Below are 17,276 nucleotides of genomic sequence, written 5' to 3' on the forward strand. Positions count from 1 at the left end.
CAACATATCTGTCTGATAAAGAAGCTTGGTAGAGACCACATTGGAACAGAAGTTAGTGAACTAAAGTAAAGCCTATATGAATTTATTGCTACTGGTTTTAGGCTACTTGCCTCAATGAGCTCATGAACTGAAATGACTTGATTTTTAGACACATCCGCACAGTCATTCATGGCGCTGATACCCTTTCATAAACACCCATGCATATCCATTTCATGGGCAGTCAAGCTCCCTTGCCATTAATTGACAAGAATGCAGCTCTGAGTTAGCTGATCAAGAGATATGCATGCAAAGGAACAGGATTTGAGACAGCCCAGAGTTTCCTCTTCTAGTAGGTTTGAAACATTTTTTTTTCTCACTAACTTCCTTCCTGTTCTAACTGCCAGTACTCAGAAGTCAGAGTTGAGAGACAGAGGCACCCCAGAGAGAGACGGGAACCACTGAATGTAAGTTGAAACACCCTGGGGTTGGGGAGGCTACAGGTGGGCACAGAGAAATGTAGGAAGTCTCTCAAGTGGACTATGGCACTCTACAGTTTCTTTCTTTCCTTGGAGGGGTAGTTCCTCTTTACAGCAAACTTTATGATTCTAACAAAGTACTAAGGAGGCTGCTAGAGTGACTCTGCAAAGAAGAGGAAGTCAGGGAGAGGAATGGTCGCAGTGACTCAGGGGAGACAGCTCGGTGAGGGAGGGGAGAATGTGCACAGCAGCCCAGGAGATGAACCCTGAATGTCCTGGAAAAGGACCATGGATGTAGCTACTGCGGAGTGCCTGAAGGGGTTTCCTGCAAGGTAGAAGCAAGCATCTGGTCAAGCTCAGAAGAAAAAAGACCGTAGATCCAAACTGATATGGTAGGTGGTGGTTTGGTGCTGCGGTGGAGATGTGTGATTTCCTGTTTTTAAATAGGACTAAAGAGACTGGTTGAAAAGAAAAAAAAGGCTTAAAGCTGTCAAATATTAAACTATTATCTGCTAAAGAATTTTCTGGAGTTATAAGAGAAACGCATAATAAAAATCCTCCCTTAGAATACAATGGCTGATCGAGAGCGAAGCGGAGTACAACACATTGCTATACACTCATAAGTCACACAGAATTTCTACCACTAACAAAAAATGTGTATTGAATTCCTGCAGGTATATGGGCAGAAGATAGCTGGGGCTGCCAAAGAATATCTTTACATCTGAGATAACTGAAAGCAAACACGGAAGGCCAGATAATTTATTAAGAGACAGGTTCTAGAAAAAACCCAAATGGGCCCAGCTAGGACACATGGCTAGTGGACCTTCAAAATATCAAGGTCTGGATTTGGCAGCCGTTGGAAGTGCCTTAGGCATGATCTGAAATACTTTCTCCCCTTTAAAAGGACACCTCAGCCAGTGGGTTGTATAAACATAGTCTGTAATTAAGCTCTAGGCTTAAGGTGATGGTGGCACCGGTCTGATGAACACTTCATTGTTCTTTCTTGCAAAGTGGAGGAAGGCAGGCTGCTCTCACACGGAGGACCACAGTCGCGCCTTCACGTAGGGACCCAGAGCTCTGAAATCAGGGTTAGCCTGTTGGACCCTCACTGCAGGAATACCAAGAGGTCTGTGTTGGCCTGGGCCTGGGGGAGGGTGCAGTCAGAGGCAGGCACCATTCACCTTTGCCATTGCTTTCTTTTGTTAAACGTACAGGCAAATAACCTTCCCAAATCCAAACGTGACATGAGCAGAGTAACAAGCTCATCTTACTCTTCCGTGAGAGGTGTGGAATTCTGAGAGCACAGTTCATTCTCCACTCATGCTGCACATGTGGAGTATCTGTCACAGCTGAACAAAAACCGGCCGACAGCTTCCCGGCACTGGGACGGTCCCTCCCTTGTCTGGGAGGGCAGGAGTTCGTCCCTAGGGAAGTATGCTCCGTGCAACGTCACGGTTCTGCTTCTAGTGGAAGCTCAGCACAGTGGTCATTCTGACAGAAAGATGAGGGCCCGGGCCAGTTCTTGGGAGCACAGTTATAGACTCCAGCAGGCAGGAAGAGAGGAGGACTGCGGAGCAGCAAGAGACAGAGAAAAAGAGCCACCATCTGTTTAGTGCCACATCTGTGCCAGGCCTGGTGTTAGAAACTTTCACATTTGAATCCTGAGAGGGCACAGGGAAGACAGTAAGGCTCAGAAGTGTTAATAATTTACCTGAAGTGACAAAAAAGAAACAACAGTTTCAAAGCCTCAGGATGACATGTAGGAAATATCCCATAGGAGGAATTTTCTTTAATTCCACGTTCTGAGTATCTTTGTTCTTAGGTCATGGTTATCAGTACCCAGGATCCTGGATTAGATTCACACTGGCAAACCCAGAGATGGGTCGCCTGTCGTTCCCCAAACTTCAACAAAGTTTACCCATACAAACCCCTTATTGAATTGCTTTGTGCTGTGTGACACTCCAGTTTCCACAGCCATAGCTGTTAAAAATTCACTTGAGCTTTCTTAACGGGGCTAATATTCCAAGCACAAAGGATCATAAAAATTGTCTTTACTTTTTCATGCTTAGTTTAAAACTTCTGTGAATGTATTGAGTTGTTTCAGCATACTCTTTTGCCTAATAATGGCTCCCTTGGTGCAGTTTTCTTTCAGGATAATTTTAAATACATATGCTTATTTTTTACACATGACTTCACACAGTAGACACTCAGAAAACTTAATGGATTCACTGAGTTCTCTCCTTTTGCATATGAATATGGCTCAGAAAAGTTCATTATGAATGCATGGGCAGGAAATGACGACCGTTTCTCTCCCGAGGGAAATGCTAAAGAATTCTGCTTCTAGTAATTTGTTCCCTCCGCTGGATTAATTTTAATATTTATTGTATATGACAAGGCTCTCCTCTCAGTACTGGGTTGATTCTTCTCACCCAGCTTTGCAGTTTCGTACATGTTCACGGGGCTGAGCTGGTAGACAGCAGCCCGGAGGAACCCCAGAAGCAGCAAGCCCTCCATGTTTCTAGGGAATACTGAATCTTTGGGGAGGATTCCAGGACAAAGATGACCTCTAGTGCGGTGAGGGATAATCCTGGACTCCCTGAAAGTGCCAAATCACCACGCAGATGCAAATCCTTAACCAGCTCTGAAATATCGGCTGTGCTCCTGAGATGGCCAGCTCTCCATCATCTGCTCTAGAGCTGCAGCCCCAGATCTGGAGAAAGTAGGACATATCCTGGTCAGCAGGGAGAAGAGATGGCAGGGTGACAGAGAATGCTGATTCTCATTACAGTCACTTCTCTGAAGGAAATCCCCTGCCTGCTTCTAGTACTTCCACATCTCTCTCTCTTCCTCTCTCATCTCTACCTCTTGTATCTAATATCCAGGCCTGTACTTGGAGGTGCATGATCATGAATTAAGTCTCCACACTATTTTGCTCCAGAGCCAGAGGGAATTCTCTCCAGGCGCTGTGCCTGTTCAGCTATCATTTCTTAACACTCACAGAGGGCCCTCTGGCTTCAATTATGAAAGGAAGCAATAAATAAAATCTAAAATTAAATGGCTCCCATGGAAGTTTTTAGAAGACATATAATAGTGACAGTTCCATTTTAAGACTGATTCGGTTCATAAACAATCCTTGCAGTTCCCAGAACACCATGTCTCTTCTGTATTCCTCAAAGAAACAAAATCTATTTTTAAAGAGGAAGGAGGGGATGTTTTCAACACTGCAGATCCCAGGGGAAAGCATGTGGTGCCTAGGCAGTCAGTTACTTCTCTTCAACAAAACGGCTTGCAGGGAAGGGAGAAGAGGAAGAGAAGGGATAGGCACTGGTCACCTCCTATTGGCTAGGATAGTCCTAGAACGCTTCATATGTTTTCTCCAACTCTTCAACCTTGTAAACAGATTATTATTATTCCCACATGACTAGTGGAAAATCTTGGGCGTGGTAAGTTAATATCTTGTGTAGATCCTGTAAGTCAATACAGAGCCACCTTTTAAATCCATGTTCAAAGTCCATGTTCCAGTAGGCATGTAGGTCCTTTTTCTCTCAATTAACCAGGTGATTTGTTTCATCTAAACTCAGGAGTTTCATCTTTTCTTGCCCTCACCTTACCTGGAAATGCACTAATGAAACAGATGAATGTGCTCTATCTTGAGATTAGTGTAACTTGTTAAGAGTATTTCACGTTCCAGGTCTTGGAAACTTGAGTTAATTTGCAAATGAAAATACCTCTTTTGGCTATGCCATACTCCTGAACCACCCTAATTTAATTTGGCATTTTAATGGAGCCTGAGAAGATTAAGTTCACCTCAGTATATCCAATGCTTGACCTTATTTCACTGAAGAGCAAACATGATGTGTCCACTGTAAAAATACATCCGTGAAGCAGAAAATAGAGATAACTGGTGTAGTAAGTACATGAAAAAAAAATGTGTGCTTTGAGGTCTGACAGAGTCCACGTTAACTTCATTGAATATATAATTGTTAATTCTCCATTTCACATTTACTGTGTAAGGAATCAAAGTCAAAAGCAACAGACAAAGAAACCAACAGATAAAACAAATTTTCACTTTGTTCAAAATGGGTGAGTTGCAGAGGAAGGCAAGAAAAAACCAACCAGAATTTTCTATGCTGATGGGCTACACTCTCTACCACCCCACCTCCACTTCCTCTTTCCCTTTCTCATTTTACAGTCCTCTTTAAATTAAGGCTCATTAGGGCCACTGAATTAAGGGTCCCCAGAGATCGCCTAATGCAATGATTTCACTTTGCAAAGGATGGATCCGGAGCGCAGAGAGGTTCAGCTACTTGCACAAGGCGTCACGGGCAGAGTTGCACTGGAATGCTCTTTATATGACAGTTCCTGCCTTGTTAAAGCCTGCAGAGTTTTGCAAAGCACCCTCTGGGTAGATTCCCAAGATGACTAATGAGTTCTATAATTTCATTGTTACTCCTTCATAAAGACAACTGAAGCAACAGAGCCTGTTGCCTTAAAGTCAAACAGCCTGGGTTCAAATACGAATTCTGCCCCTTACACAATAGGTCTTCATGGACAAGTTCCTTACCTGAGCTCTAGATGCCTGATTTGTAGAAGAGAATGATGGTGATGCCCACCCTTACTATTGTGGGGAGGATTCAATGAGATTATCCTCATCTAGCACTCGTATAATAACTATTATAATTATTAGCATCAATAATAAGACCAGCTGTTCTTAGACAATGAGACTATAGAAAGCAGTTTATAGAATTTCCAGGAAATTCCTTTTCTCACTTCAGCAATATCCATAAAATGGATAAAAAGAGAAAACTGATAGTGTGGTTAAATACACACACACAGACACACAGTTGGGGAAACCACTGCTGGCTGAGGCTTGGGAGAATCTGAGGTTCCCTAAGGATGAATTGTGCAGTAAAAATTCAGCATCTTTTGGGAATTTGTGTAAATTTTAAATAATAAAACAGATAGAAAATCTCTTATATACACAAGTGAAATAAGGTAGCTGAATGCAACCTAGCTGACACATGACTGCAGGTCAGGAGAAATATGCAGTAGAGGCCTCAGTGAAAAAAGCACCAAGAGATAATCTGCTCTAACCCCTAGACCCCCAAATGAAGAAAGTAAGATCCACAGTAGTTGAAACATTTGCTCAGAGAGTCACAGCTAATTAGTAGGAAACCAGAACTGAAATTTATGCATAATGAGGCTTAGTTCAATGAAGAGATAATTATCCAAAATCAAGTAGATTAACCATAGAACTCTTCTCCTAAAGAGAAGCTCCCAGTGTACCTGGCTCTTCTGTGAGCTTTGTAGTCAGCCTCCCTCAGGTACAGACGTTACCTCCTTCTGATTCTACATACCCAACATTTTGGGTTGATAGACATGATACTCAGCCTTACGCTAAGCAGTGTCTTTGATCTGGCCAGGCCTGCGAAAGAAGCGAGCTTCCTCTTCAACTCTCAGCTCTCTGCTTCATGTTTCTAAGAAGTCACAATTTCAAGGTCACCTTCCTAATCTGGGACTTCAGTAATGTCTCTGAACCCCTGCATTGCATGCACAATTTCATGGGTTTATTCCTTTTTTTCCTTTTATAAAGGCCATGATTTTTATCGACAACTGCAATCCCCAAAAAGACTAAGAATCATCCATCAAAGTGACTGGCCCTTTTATGGATGGCTTCCCATCCTCCAGCCCCTTCTCGAGCTTGGAGAGTATAAAATTCACTGTGTGCACAGTGTCTTGTAAATATTAGGTGCTCGCCAAATATTTGTGACCTTACTTTTGCTTTAGAGGGGTTTCTTTGAGAACCGCTTTATCAGTCCTTTATTTGCTGTATTATTACATTTTCACCATTTTCTAATCAGCTTTCCACAGTGAGCTGATTTGGGGGTCATCTGGCCTCATCTCTCTTGCTTATGCTGTATAATTAGACCCGAATATCTTAATGTGGTCCTGAATTTTCTCATTTAGACTATAGCAATTTCATTTGGTAATCCCACATTATCCTCTATTGTTCAGTATCTTTAAATAAATTTGTGTCTTATTTTTATGGAGCAATTATTGTACCTGTTTCCAATGAATCAAGGAAATTCTGAACTGACATTAAGTCTTGGATTTACTAATAAGATCAAGATCTAGATAACAGATAAATTGATTTCCCAATGATCAAACAGTTAGGGGTTGTCAAATCCTGTCCTAGGCCATATTTTTTCTCTCAATCTTCCTCTTTCTCATTCTCCTTCCAAAATTGAGATTTGACTATTCCCTACAGGTTATTGGAATCACCCCAAGCTAGTTAGTGGCTGGGTTTGATGTCATCTGATGGGCAGACTTTTAGCAGATGATTTGTTAGAAACAAGTGATCTATGCCAGAAAGGCCTGTCCATGGGGCCAAGGGTCCCTCATCTGTGGATAGCCCTCCTGATGCTCCACCCACAGGGTTGTTGTGTGACCTCCACCCAGAGTACGTACGCAAGCTCCTGGGTGTCACCAGAGGACAGACTGCCTCATCTGATTAGTCTTGACCAGGATTGCTCTGCATTGGCCTCTTTATGGTTGACCTTCTACTACCCACTAGGGTAGTTTGACCTACAACCCCCACTGATTGCATCCCTCATTGTTTCTTTAACCAGCTCATTCACTTTCCCAGCATGTTATTTGGAACACAAGCTGAGTTAGTCACTATGTTTGTTGAGCTGTCCTCTATAGAGACTCAGCTTTGAGTGGTGCTGTATCTTCAGCTGAGGCAAGAGTTGCCATAGCAACAGGCCTGCATGTTTCCTTCCTGCACAGGAAGTGGACCTGCGGATTGCAACGCTGTTTCAGGATTGATCAAACTCGTAGTGTTCGGCTTGTTAATTTGCTGGAAGATTGATAAACCAAGAGATTTTTTTTTTCATTTCTTTTTCTTTCTTTCTTTTTTTTTTTTTTTGTTGTTCTGTTTAAGTTGCTTTTGTTTGACTTCACTTACAAATTATTTTTCTTCCTGTTGGCAATGACAGTGACATTGAAATTCGAAACCACAACTGATTTTGGCCAGAGATAGCTTCACTCTCAGGGGGCTGTATAGAGGTTTGCAGAGTCACTCAGAATGAGATGTGCTAGTTATTGGGTTAGAGTTGTGTCACTTAGGAGCAATGAAGCCTTTACCCACAGGCAGGGAAGAGAGCTATCCTCAAGGTAGAACTGAAGGAATGCAGGCAGTTATCTCCTTGCCCAAATATCTTTCATGTTTCCCCAAATAACTCCATTGCTGCCAGCCACAGGCCCTGAAATTCTTCCAGTACAGAATTCTTCCTCTTTATTAGAACACTGCAGCTCCTCCAGCCACGTGAATTTGGGCAATTCTCTCAAACTCTGGGTTTCAACTTTCTCAATAATTACAAGAGGGGTTGGAATATACCACCTCTAAGGTCCATTTCTGCTCTGAAAATCTCTGACAATACATGCCCTAAGAGGAATAATTTTTAAATCTATTATTCAGTCATTAACATTTAAGTGTGAATAATTTTATGAAAAATCTTCCCAATGTTTTAACACAAAGCAAATACTTGCAGATGGTGATGAAAGAAGACAGACTCTAGGGTCTGCTCAGATGAGACCTCAGAACATAAGATCACTGAAAACCCAGAGAGGGAGGGAGGAGCTAATGGAAGACCATCCAGAAAGGGGAGGTCCATGGAAGGGTACCGATGACATACTTATAATTTTGTCTGGAGGAATTTAAAGGGTCTTTTGCTATTTTGTGTCATTTCCAAAGAAGAGAGGGTGTTTAGACATATCTAATAAATCAAATAATGGATATTTATCAAAAAAGCCTGAACTATTCAAGTATTATGGGATATTCAAGAGAAACACAGAACCTCGTACCTGGTCTCAAGGAGTTTTGAGCAATGCTGTGTGGGAACCAATGTTGTGCAGGAGGCACGTCCGACGGGCGTCGTAGGGGTCTATACCTTCGCCTGAGTTGCCTTCAAGGTATTGCAGGAGTTCAGGGAAAGATTCAATTAATGGAAAGAAGCAAGTACTCAGCCTGTGTCTTGAAACCGCCATCACTGGGATGGTGTGTGCTGAGATCCTTAGCACTTAGCAAGGGTGGCTGGATTCAAAGGACAGTGAAAATTTCTATTACTACCTGAACTCAGGCTATCTGCTCATTATTCGGGACTGCATGTGTATGTTGTTTCACTTGTGGTATATTTTTCACAAATGAATTATGTCATTCTCGTCAGTTTTATTCAGTGAGTAAGAAATACTCATCTCAGGACACACAGATGCAACACAAAAAACGAAATACATGATATTCTTATTTCATGACATTTAACAAGGTCAAATTAGGGAAAAATCTCCTGGAAAATCACTGACAATTCCAGACATCTATTAGGGCAAGGATGGTGCTGACGGCAGCCCCACAAACAGTTTTCATATCCACTGACTTTGGGCTAATGGACTAACACCCTCTCTCTCCACGAAACAGATCAAAATGACTGAAAAGGCCCCAGAACCACACCTGGAGGAGGATGACGAGGATCTGGACGGCAAGCTCAATTACAAGCCTCCGCCACAGAAGTCCCTCAAAGAGCTGCAGGAGATGGACAAAGATGACGAAAGTCTCGCTAAATACAAGAAAACGCTCCTGGGGGATGGTCCCGTGGTAGCAGGTGTGTGTGCATGGGGATGGGGGGCAGGTGGAGGGTCCCAGATAAGATGTACATGTCACCTCCTTGGGAGCAGGTGCAAAGGAGAACACCCAGCGCTTCCAGGATTAAGGGCATGACGCATACTCTCAGTGTGCTGCATAAAGTTTCAGACTATGTAACTACGTCCTCTTTGGCTGTAAAGCCCAAGTCAGCATTGAAATAGGCAAAAAAAAAAAACACATAGAATTTGGAAAGAATTCCAGACTACCAGTTAGAATTGTATGCTCTCTGTTCTCTCCTCCACGTTCTCTCCTTCTTTTTCTCTTTCTCCTCCCTTACCAACCATCCACGTCTTCCACACACACACAACGGTGGAATAAGACATTGCCCGCAGATACACCTGAGCAGCGCCCAGCTAGCAGAGTAACTTACCCACAGCCACTCAAGATTTGTTTGCTGTTGATAATGAAGATGGGCCTACAAGTGCCTGAAGGAGAAATAGCGTCACCATAATTTATAAGGCCATTAAGACCAAATATGGCGAATCTGCCACTTCCATTTTTATTTCTGCTTAAGATTGAACTATCACCTTACTCTTTCTGTTCTCTCTCCCCGACTTGAAATTGTGCAAACGCATCTCTTCCCTGCACCTACATTCCCTTTTGAATCCTGCAGATCCATCTGCTCCCAATGTCACTGTCACCCGGCTCACCCTGGTGTGTGAGAGTGCTCCAGGACCGATCACCATGGACCTCACTGGTAAGTGGACACGTCTGTTCTGTTCGGAGGGGCCTAATCTTACCACTGGGAAAACGTGGTCTCTGTCTCTGTCCCAGTAAAACACGACCGCAGCAAGGTGAATCCCAGACACATGTACACTGGGACCGGCTCACACACCATTGCTCTCAGAGTATTCACCATGCTTAATAAAAAACCTGACCTCTGGCTCTCTACGTGAAGTGAGGAGGTTGTGGGCATAAGTATTGGATGTTTACTTGTCATATTTACAAGTATTTTTATGAGAATTTTTTTACAAGAATTTTCTCCACACAATAGCAGGAAAAGAGCTATTCATGTAAAAACACTGCTGCTTGAAATAATAAGAAGTAAGCTGTATGCTTCTGGAATTGTAACACTTATACAATTAAAACATCAGGAAAAGTATTGAACTTAGACCAGCTGTAGAACTTACCTGAAGGCAAGAAGCAATCTAAGATCTGGAGGCTAGGAATTCCACTGTTAAACACTTACAATTTTAGCCTAAAGCTCTGATTCTTGATAAATAAAAAAGTTCCCCCACTAAAGATGTACGAATTACAATGTGGTTATTTTCCTTCAGCTTACTAGCAAGGGTCAAGACCTTTCCTGAAATGTAGATCTTGAGGAGATAGGCAGGGGAGGGAAGGTGGGTGTTGCGGGGAAAAGGGCATCTGAGAGGAACAAGGGAAGGGCCACAGAGCGAGGAGGCCGGGGCATTAAGGGCAGGTCTCAAATGAGAAAAGAAACTTACTACCAGATTCAGAAAGGGACTTGTTGAGACAGCAAAGCAGGGCTCCCGAGCAGCAAGGTGGTTCCGCTCATGCAGGAGCATCCAGCCTTTACCTTATATGGGCTTTTTTGTCAGAGGGAGGAAATCAGGCTGAGTAGACATACTTCCGGTTCAACTGAAGTCATTAGAGAACACACACAAATTCAACTGCCCCCACATTCCCACGTCTCTCCAGGAGAGAAACTCTCTGTCTCTCTCACCAGGACTCAGACCTCTTCCTGTGCAAAATTGTGTAGTGTTACCAAGTACAACTGTCAGTTTGCAAGATGGGGCCTGAATTAGCACTAAGGAAATCTAAGAAGGCCCTGGTGATACTGTGGGAAAGACATAGTCTCTGCCCCTTTCCCATCATCAGGAAACCTAACTTTGGTCTTCTGTCACAAAAAGGCCACTGAAGGGAATCCCAGTAGAGAGACAGAGAGAGAGAGAGAGATACACAGTATACTTGCATCAGCTCTACAATGAAGCACATGGACAGAGATGTGCAAAATACACACACACACACACGCACGCACACACACACACGCACACACACACACACACAATTATAGAGGACTGCACTGGGAGAAGATCAGAGAATGATTCCCTCTCTAACCAGGGTAGGGGAATTAGGGGCAGATCCTGGTTTTACTGACCCTGAAGCTTTTATAACTTAAGTGACTTTCCTTAAGAAAAATAATATGGAATTAAGAAAACATATGCAAAATTAAGTACAAAAGTAAATATTACTTAGAATTAGAAAAAGGAACCAAAATGAGTAAATTTTTTAAAGCTAGAAAATACCACAAATATTACCAGATCTATAAACACAAATAGCTGATATTCCCATATAATATTTTTCTTACATTTCTTTATTTGAGGAGTAGGGACATGTTCTTTATACATCTTTTCATTAAGTTACATATATATAATATGATCTTCAAGAGAAAGAAGAATAGAAAAATAATTCAGACTTACCTCTAAGATGATCGATAACACTTGTTTTTATTATTGACAATTAGAAGACTTATTTTTATTACTGGTAACATCTTGTATATTTTTAGAGTTGTCAAACCTGGGGGATAAATAGCTTTTCCGTGTTTCATAGCTACCTGTATGATTTCAGGTTGAAATGAACACTTGAAGCTGTGTGTGTGTGTGCAGGAACTAATCTCAAATGCTCTTTGAATTGTTGAGGCCATATGGACCATGTTACTCTGATGGGCCCGGCAAATGGCCCGAGAGCTTCAATTTCATTTATCTCCTTCTGTATCTCCTTCTGCTGAGACTAAGCGTTTTCTAAATCCACTTCTACAGGGGACCTTGAAGCCCTCAAGAAAGAAACCTTTGTGTTAAAGGAAGGTGTTGAGTACAGAGTCAAAATTCATTTCAAAGTAAGTATCTTGCCCTGTATGTTTTGGTAAAGTTTAAATCCTTCCAATAGTAAGAGAAAGAAAGGTTTTTCTTGTATCATCATGCTGGATAGTTTTTGTTTGTTTCTTTTCTCCCTGGGTCTGGACTTTTCTCCGCCCAACTCTGAGCGTCCACCTGCTGAGACCCACCCTTGTTTCATGCCTCTTCCCAGCCAGGGTCCTCTCCTGACCGATCACCTAAGCCAATGGGGTCCCACTCTCTGGGAACTCCTGGTACTCCATCCACATGGCACACACTGCTCTGTGCTGTCCCATTTGTGTCGCTTCTCCCCTACGCAGCCTAAGGACCTTGAGACTGGGAGAGAGCAGATATCCCATCTTTCCAAATTTTCGCACAAAATTTTGTAAATGATCACTATTGAGTGAATATTTATTGAGAAGTAGATGCATGAGTGAATTAATTAATAGGAAAAGAAAACAGAACAGATAAAGCCTCAGTTCTAATTGCTCAATAATTACATAAATAAACAGAGTGCGGTCCTGGGTAATTGGAAATGACAATTATAGTTGAGGAACAGGTGAACAGGTATGGACGGAACTAAATAGGGGATAAACGGACATATAATGAGTAGACACACTTCCCAATGAGCAATAAAGCAAAGAGAAAAATAACCTTTGACTGAAAACACGTCAGTCAGAAATGCACTGTTTGCTCTCAGTTGCTTATATTTGCCTTGGTTGCTCCTGATTCCCACTCGTCACATCTTCCAGGCCCTGGGCTGCACCAAGGAAGACCCCACCTGCCCTTTCTATTTGCTCACTGGGCTTTCTTTCCCCTGGCCTCAGGGTGTGATTCAGAGTCCTCGGACCTCGCTCTTCACCACATACAAATACGCCTCAAAATAATTTCATTCTGGAAATATTTGTTGACGCCTACTCTATTATATGCACTGAGCTTTAGCTCATTTGCTTGCTTCCTGTAGTATTATTTATTACTGAAGCACTTGAGAGTTTGGTATCACATCCAAATATGCTTAGAATGGGTTATGCATCTGTCCAGTTCTTAGTGATTAAGGCTACTGCCTTCATTTGTCAAGTTAGTAAGCCAGTTTTTGCCAAATGAAAGGTGACAGGTAGATTTTGATGTGACTAGAAGAGAAGGGAAGGCCTGGAGTGGGGGCCTCTGGGTGGGTGGGAAGGCCATGGGGCATGAGGTGCTCAGGGTGACACATTAAGGTGGGGGAGAAGAGGAGGGCACAGAAAGGGGTTCTCAGGTGCCATCCACTTCAGCGGTTTGGCATTGCCTCCAATGGGAGAAAAACCTCATCACTAACTGATAGATTGGTTTATTTATTCTGTCCAAAACAAAAAGGGAGCCATAATTATTGTTGGGGAAAAAATTATTTGAAGATGCTTTAATTCTTCATTTTGGTGGACAATTAACCAAACCCTTCAGCTAATGACGCACTTTGTTTGTTTAGACTTGACCACTGTGTAAAATTAACAGACAACAGGGTTCAGTCCTAGGTAAAATGAGTCATGGAAAAAGTGCTTGAGCTATCTATATTTTCATCCGACTTGAGTGGATTTTCTCTGAAAGGCTTGGGAAAGAGGCAGGATCTCAGATGACGTCTGAATATGGCAAACAACTAAAAATCATTGCCAGACACAAGTGGATGTCACCCATTATTTATACATGGGGAGGATGTTTTTGTGTGGCTCACCTCCTCATCTCTAGACTCCAATCTCAATTACTTTGCAGGCACAACCATCTGCTAGACCTGATTTTCCATTACAGCTTTTCTCCTTGTTGTTTGTTTTTCATATGCTAGGTACATCATTTCTGAGGTTAGGGTTTTCAGATATTTACATAATACTTTCCATTGGTACCTCTATAATCGTTCCTCTCATAAGCACAGTCTTCGGGCCAGTAGTAGCAGGGAGGGGGAGTTCAAAAACATTCTTTGGACCATTGGGGAAGGAGAAATGTAATGAAGAATATTGAGACAATGTTTTAATTAAGTACCACCTCACCTAAAAGCAAAAAATCACAGTATGTGATGATTCAAACTAGCTTGGTGGTGTTGAGTCTGTGACTCCTCACTCCAGTCTTTGCCTCCCACCATGCTAAATGATAACAGTAACACTAATTCTGAAATAAATCTGCTATCCTTTCACCCTCAGAGAATTTTCAGCTGGATAGGATAAGCATGAAATATTAGGAAAAATGAAAGACCCTCTTTAATCTGAATTGCTTGGATTCTTCCCACCTACAGGTGAACAGGGATATTGTGTCAGGCTTGAAATATGTTCAGCACACCTATCGGACCGGGGTGAAAGGTAAGGGACCCACACTTCACACTAACCCAAACTCTGCTCCTCACTCACATGTAAGCTTCTGGCTATTAACAATTTTTAGTCATAGACTCATTAAAGAATCTGATAAAAGCTATGGACAACACACACTATAGGAAAGGGCACGTGTATACTTCTGACCTAGACATTAGCAGCAAGGTTTACCTTCAAAGACCCCGCTTAGACTCAGTCAGACACTAACTTTCAGCATTCAGCTCCTGGAATTCAACTTTATTACTCATAAAAGGGATGAGTGACCAAGATATGTTTTAATAAAAATACTCTGAAAAAATTTTTTTAAAAAAAGCTGTTCACAGGTATAAAACATGAGTATCAGAGAAAGCCAAGACAGGAAAGACTTATCCACTGGTACTTGTGTTTTTTGGGAATGGGAGTTGGGAAAAGCATGTGGGCAGGGGTGTCAGGGGAAGCATTTACTTTGCTAAACAAAGAAAAATAGGAAAATAAATACTCTTTCTAGAACTGAGAAAAACTACTGAATTGAAACAAATAAGATAACGTTACTTAATATTCAGTTGTTCTTGCCAGATTGTATATGCTTTGGGAAATTGTCTTCAATTTTCTTCCATTACTATAGGCAGTGAGAAATGACAGGTAGAAAGCATAGAAGCATTTTTGCAGTTCCTTTTCACCTGAGGGGCTCTTTCTCCCGAGATGTGAAACAGTAATGCACAGGTCCATTCCACCAAATTAATAAACAAAGGATAAGGGAGAAATCATCTAATAAACTTGAATGACACAGAAAGCCACTCAATTACTCAAACCCCACAGAAGGCTGTTGATCTGAAAGATGTTAATTGATCTTTCCTATATCTAGTCTTATGGAAAAATACTTCGGTTGTCTATTTTTTTCCCTTGGACATAAAGACTATGTTGCCTCCCTTAGACAACAGGATGATGGCCTGTCTATAGCTGCTCCTTCTAACGTAGTCATGACACTTACCAGCTACATGGTCTGCTTGTCTATCTGCCTTTATTTATACTTTCTAATCCCCTACTATTCTTAATATATATCCCAGTTATTCATAGATAGATAACCTTGCTTGGCTATTTTCATCATGTGCCCTAGTTCTTCACTTTTTTTTTAACCAAATTATTGGTTTTCCCTTTCCATCCTATTATTCCATCCATGAATTCTGTTCATTCTGATCAACAGCTGTTAATGAAATCTCCTTAACTGACATATTCACAATATGATAGTTGGTAGATAGAAGATCCTTGAAGTTCATTATATATAAAAAGAAACAGAAACCCAAAATGTTTATGTGACTTATGAGACCACAACTCAGCTCTTCAACTAATTTGGGGTTTTTTTTAATGGTATAATCAGCTACATTTCCATAAAGAGAGTCTTAATCCCCTTGATCTAGTACGCTGATTCCTCAACTTTACTGATATTCAGAATCAGACGTGATGTTTTTTAAAAACATGGATTCCTGGGACCCACAGCAGATTATTGAACCATAATCTCTGAGAGTTGGCCAAGGGAAGATGTATAATTAAAAGGCACTCCAGTAAAAAAAATGAAAAGAAAAGAAAGAAAAAAGAAAGATGCCCCAGGTAAATCTAATGTTCAGCCAGGCTTGGAAACTATTGCTCTTGGCTTTGATCGCCGTACACTGTGCTCCAAACTCTCCAGTTTGCGTATTTGTTTTTTCTCCAGCAGACTCTTGCCCTAATGAACTTCTCTTTCTTCTCAGTGGATAAAGCAACATTTATGGTTGGCAGCTATGGGCCTCGGCCAGAGGAGTATGAGTTCCTGACTCCCGCTGAGGAGGCCCCCAAGGGCATGCTGGCCCGAGGCACTTACCACAATAAGTCTTTCTTCACCGACGATGACAAGCACGACCACCTCACCTGGGAGTGGAACCTGTCCATTAGGAAGGAGTGGACAGAATGAGTGCCTCTGCCCGTCCCTCCCCTGCCCTGGCCGCCTGAGCGATGCTCTCGTTCCTGTCACCAGCGTGCCCCTCCTCCCTGTTCGCAGCCGGGGCTCAGCTCCGATACTCTCCACGTTCTCTTATTGACGCATCTTATCCTGCACTGTCTCTCAAAGTGGTCCTTAGCATAAGATGCTTAAAACCCAGGCTTTACTCCTGCCTACTCCTTCTGACCCCCCTCATGGCCAGATCTTCAAAGTTCTCTCCCTCAAAACACAATCATTTAATAACTCTTTCTCTTACTCCCATTTGAGCAACGAGAGGCCAGGAAATGGGTCAACTGCCCCTCAGAGTCCCTTGGCCTTGGCTTCCAGTAGTTCATCCCCCCTGTGGATCCTTACGTGGTTGCTGCTGGCTCAACAAAAGTCCCTAATCACATTACCTGCCAGTTGGGGTTCTTTTCTGGAAGACACTGTAAATGGCATAAGACAGAAAATAAAACAGTTGTATGATCTGACTGAGACCTTCATTTCTCTGCTTTCTTCTTTTGAACTAATATGACAACTGATGGCTCACATTTGACAGTTTCCTTAGCAGCAGTGGGAAAAGGACATAATAGAGGAGGCCTTTACATCTCTAGGAACAGTTTGGTACCCCTATTCCAGAGCAATAGGCAATGAGCATTCAGAAGATGGATGGTAGACAACCTCAAATTATTCTATTTTATGGCATTATCATATGGAAGTTTCTCTTGAGCTTGAGACCTATACACCCCACTGTCTTTGGGAATCTCATCTTGAATTTCCAAAGGCTTGTATGGGCCAAATCAGACATTGTCTCTCTTCTGTTAATTCCTATCCATGGATTCCCATTGCCGAGGAAAGAAAACTAGTGCTCCTACACTTTGTGCATCATGCCCCCTACAATCTGAGCTAATATTCAATAACTAATAATTCTCTCACATTACATTTGCATCTCTGTGCTGTAGTTCTTAACCTGAAACTCCACCTTTGTTGCCTGGCAAATCT

The 17,276-nt window shown here is 42.1% G+C and overlaps 2 protein-coding genes across 7 annotated transcripts in view; one reads left to right on the top strand and one right to left on the bottom strand.

The window, feature by feature from the left end:
- Positions 1-17,276, bottom strand: part of PDE6H (phosphodiesterase 6H) — a 186,012-nt gene that overhangs the window by 39,486 nt on the left and 129,250 nt on the right. The gene's annotated exons all lie outside the window — the stretch shown is intronic.
- Positions 384-16,765, top strand: ARHGDIB (Rho GDP dissociation inhibitor beta). Of its 2 annotated transcripts, none has more exons than XM_017670066.3 (6): positions 384-443; positions 8,929-9,112; positions 9,767-9,850; positions 11,937-12,013; positions 14,269-14,332; positions 16,069-16,765. In XM_017670066.3, the coding sequence occupies exons 2-6, from the start codon at positions 8,935-8,937 to the stop codon at positions 16,266-16,268; spliced, it is 603 nt and encodes a 200-aa protein (XP_017525555.1). In that variant the 5' UTR covers positions 384-443; positions 8,929-8,934; the 3' UTR covers positions 16,269-16,765. The 2 variants fall into 2 exon arrangements, with proteins under 2 accessions (XP_017525555.1, XP_017525562.1); XM_017670073.3 differs by lacking the exon at positions 384-443 and adding an exon at positions 515-847.

The sequence above is a fragment of the Manis javanica genome, chromosome 15 (genome assembly GCF_040802235.1).
Source record: "Manis javanica isolate MJ-LG chromosome 15, MJ_LKY, whole genome shotgun sequence".
NCBI lineage: Eukaryota > Metazoa > Chordata > Mammalia > Pholidota > Manidae > Manis > Manis javanica.

Bases quoted from the DNA above. Each gene is read 5' to 3' on its own strand.
- ARHGDIB (XM_017670073.3), top strand. The intron at 9,113-9,766 runs GTGTGTGTGCAT...TGAATCCTGCAG, and splicing joins GGATGGTCCCGTGGTAGCAG to ATCCATCTGCTCCCAATGTC. The intron at 12,014-14,268 runs GTAAGTATCTTG...TCCCACCTACAG, and splicing joins GAGTCAAAATTCATTTCAAA to GTGAACAGGGATATTGTGTC.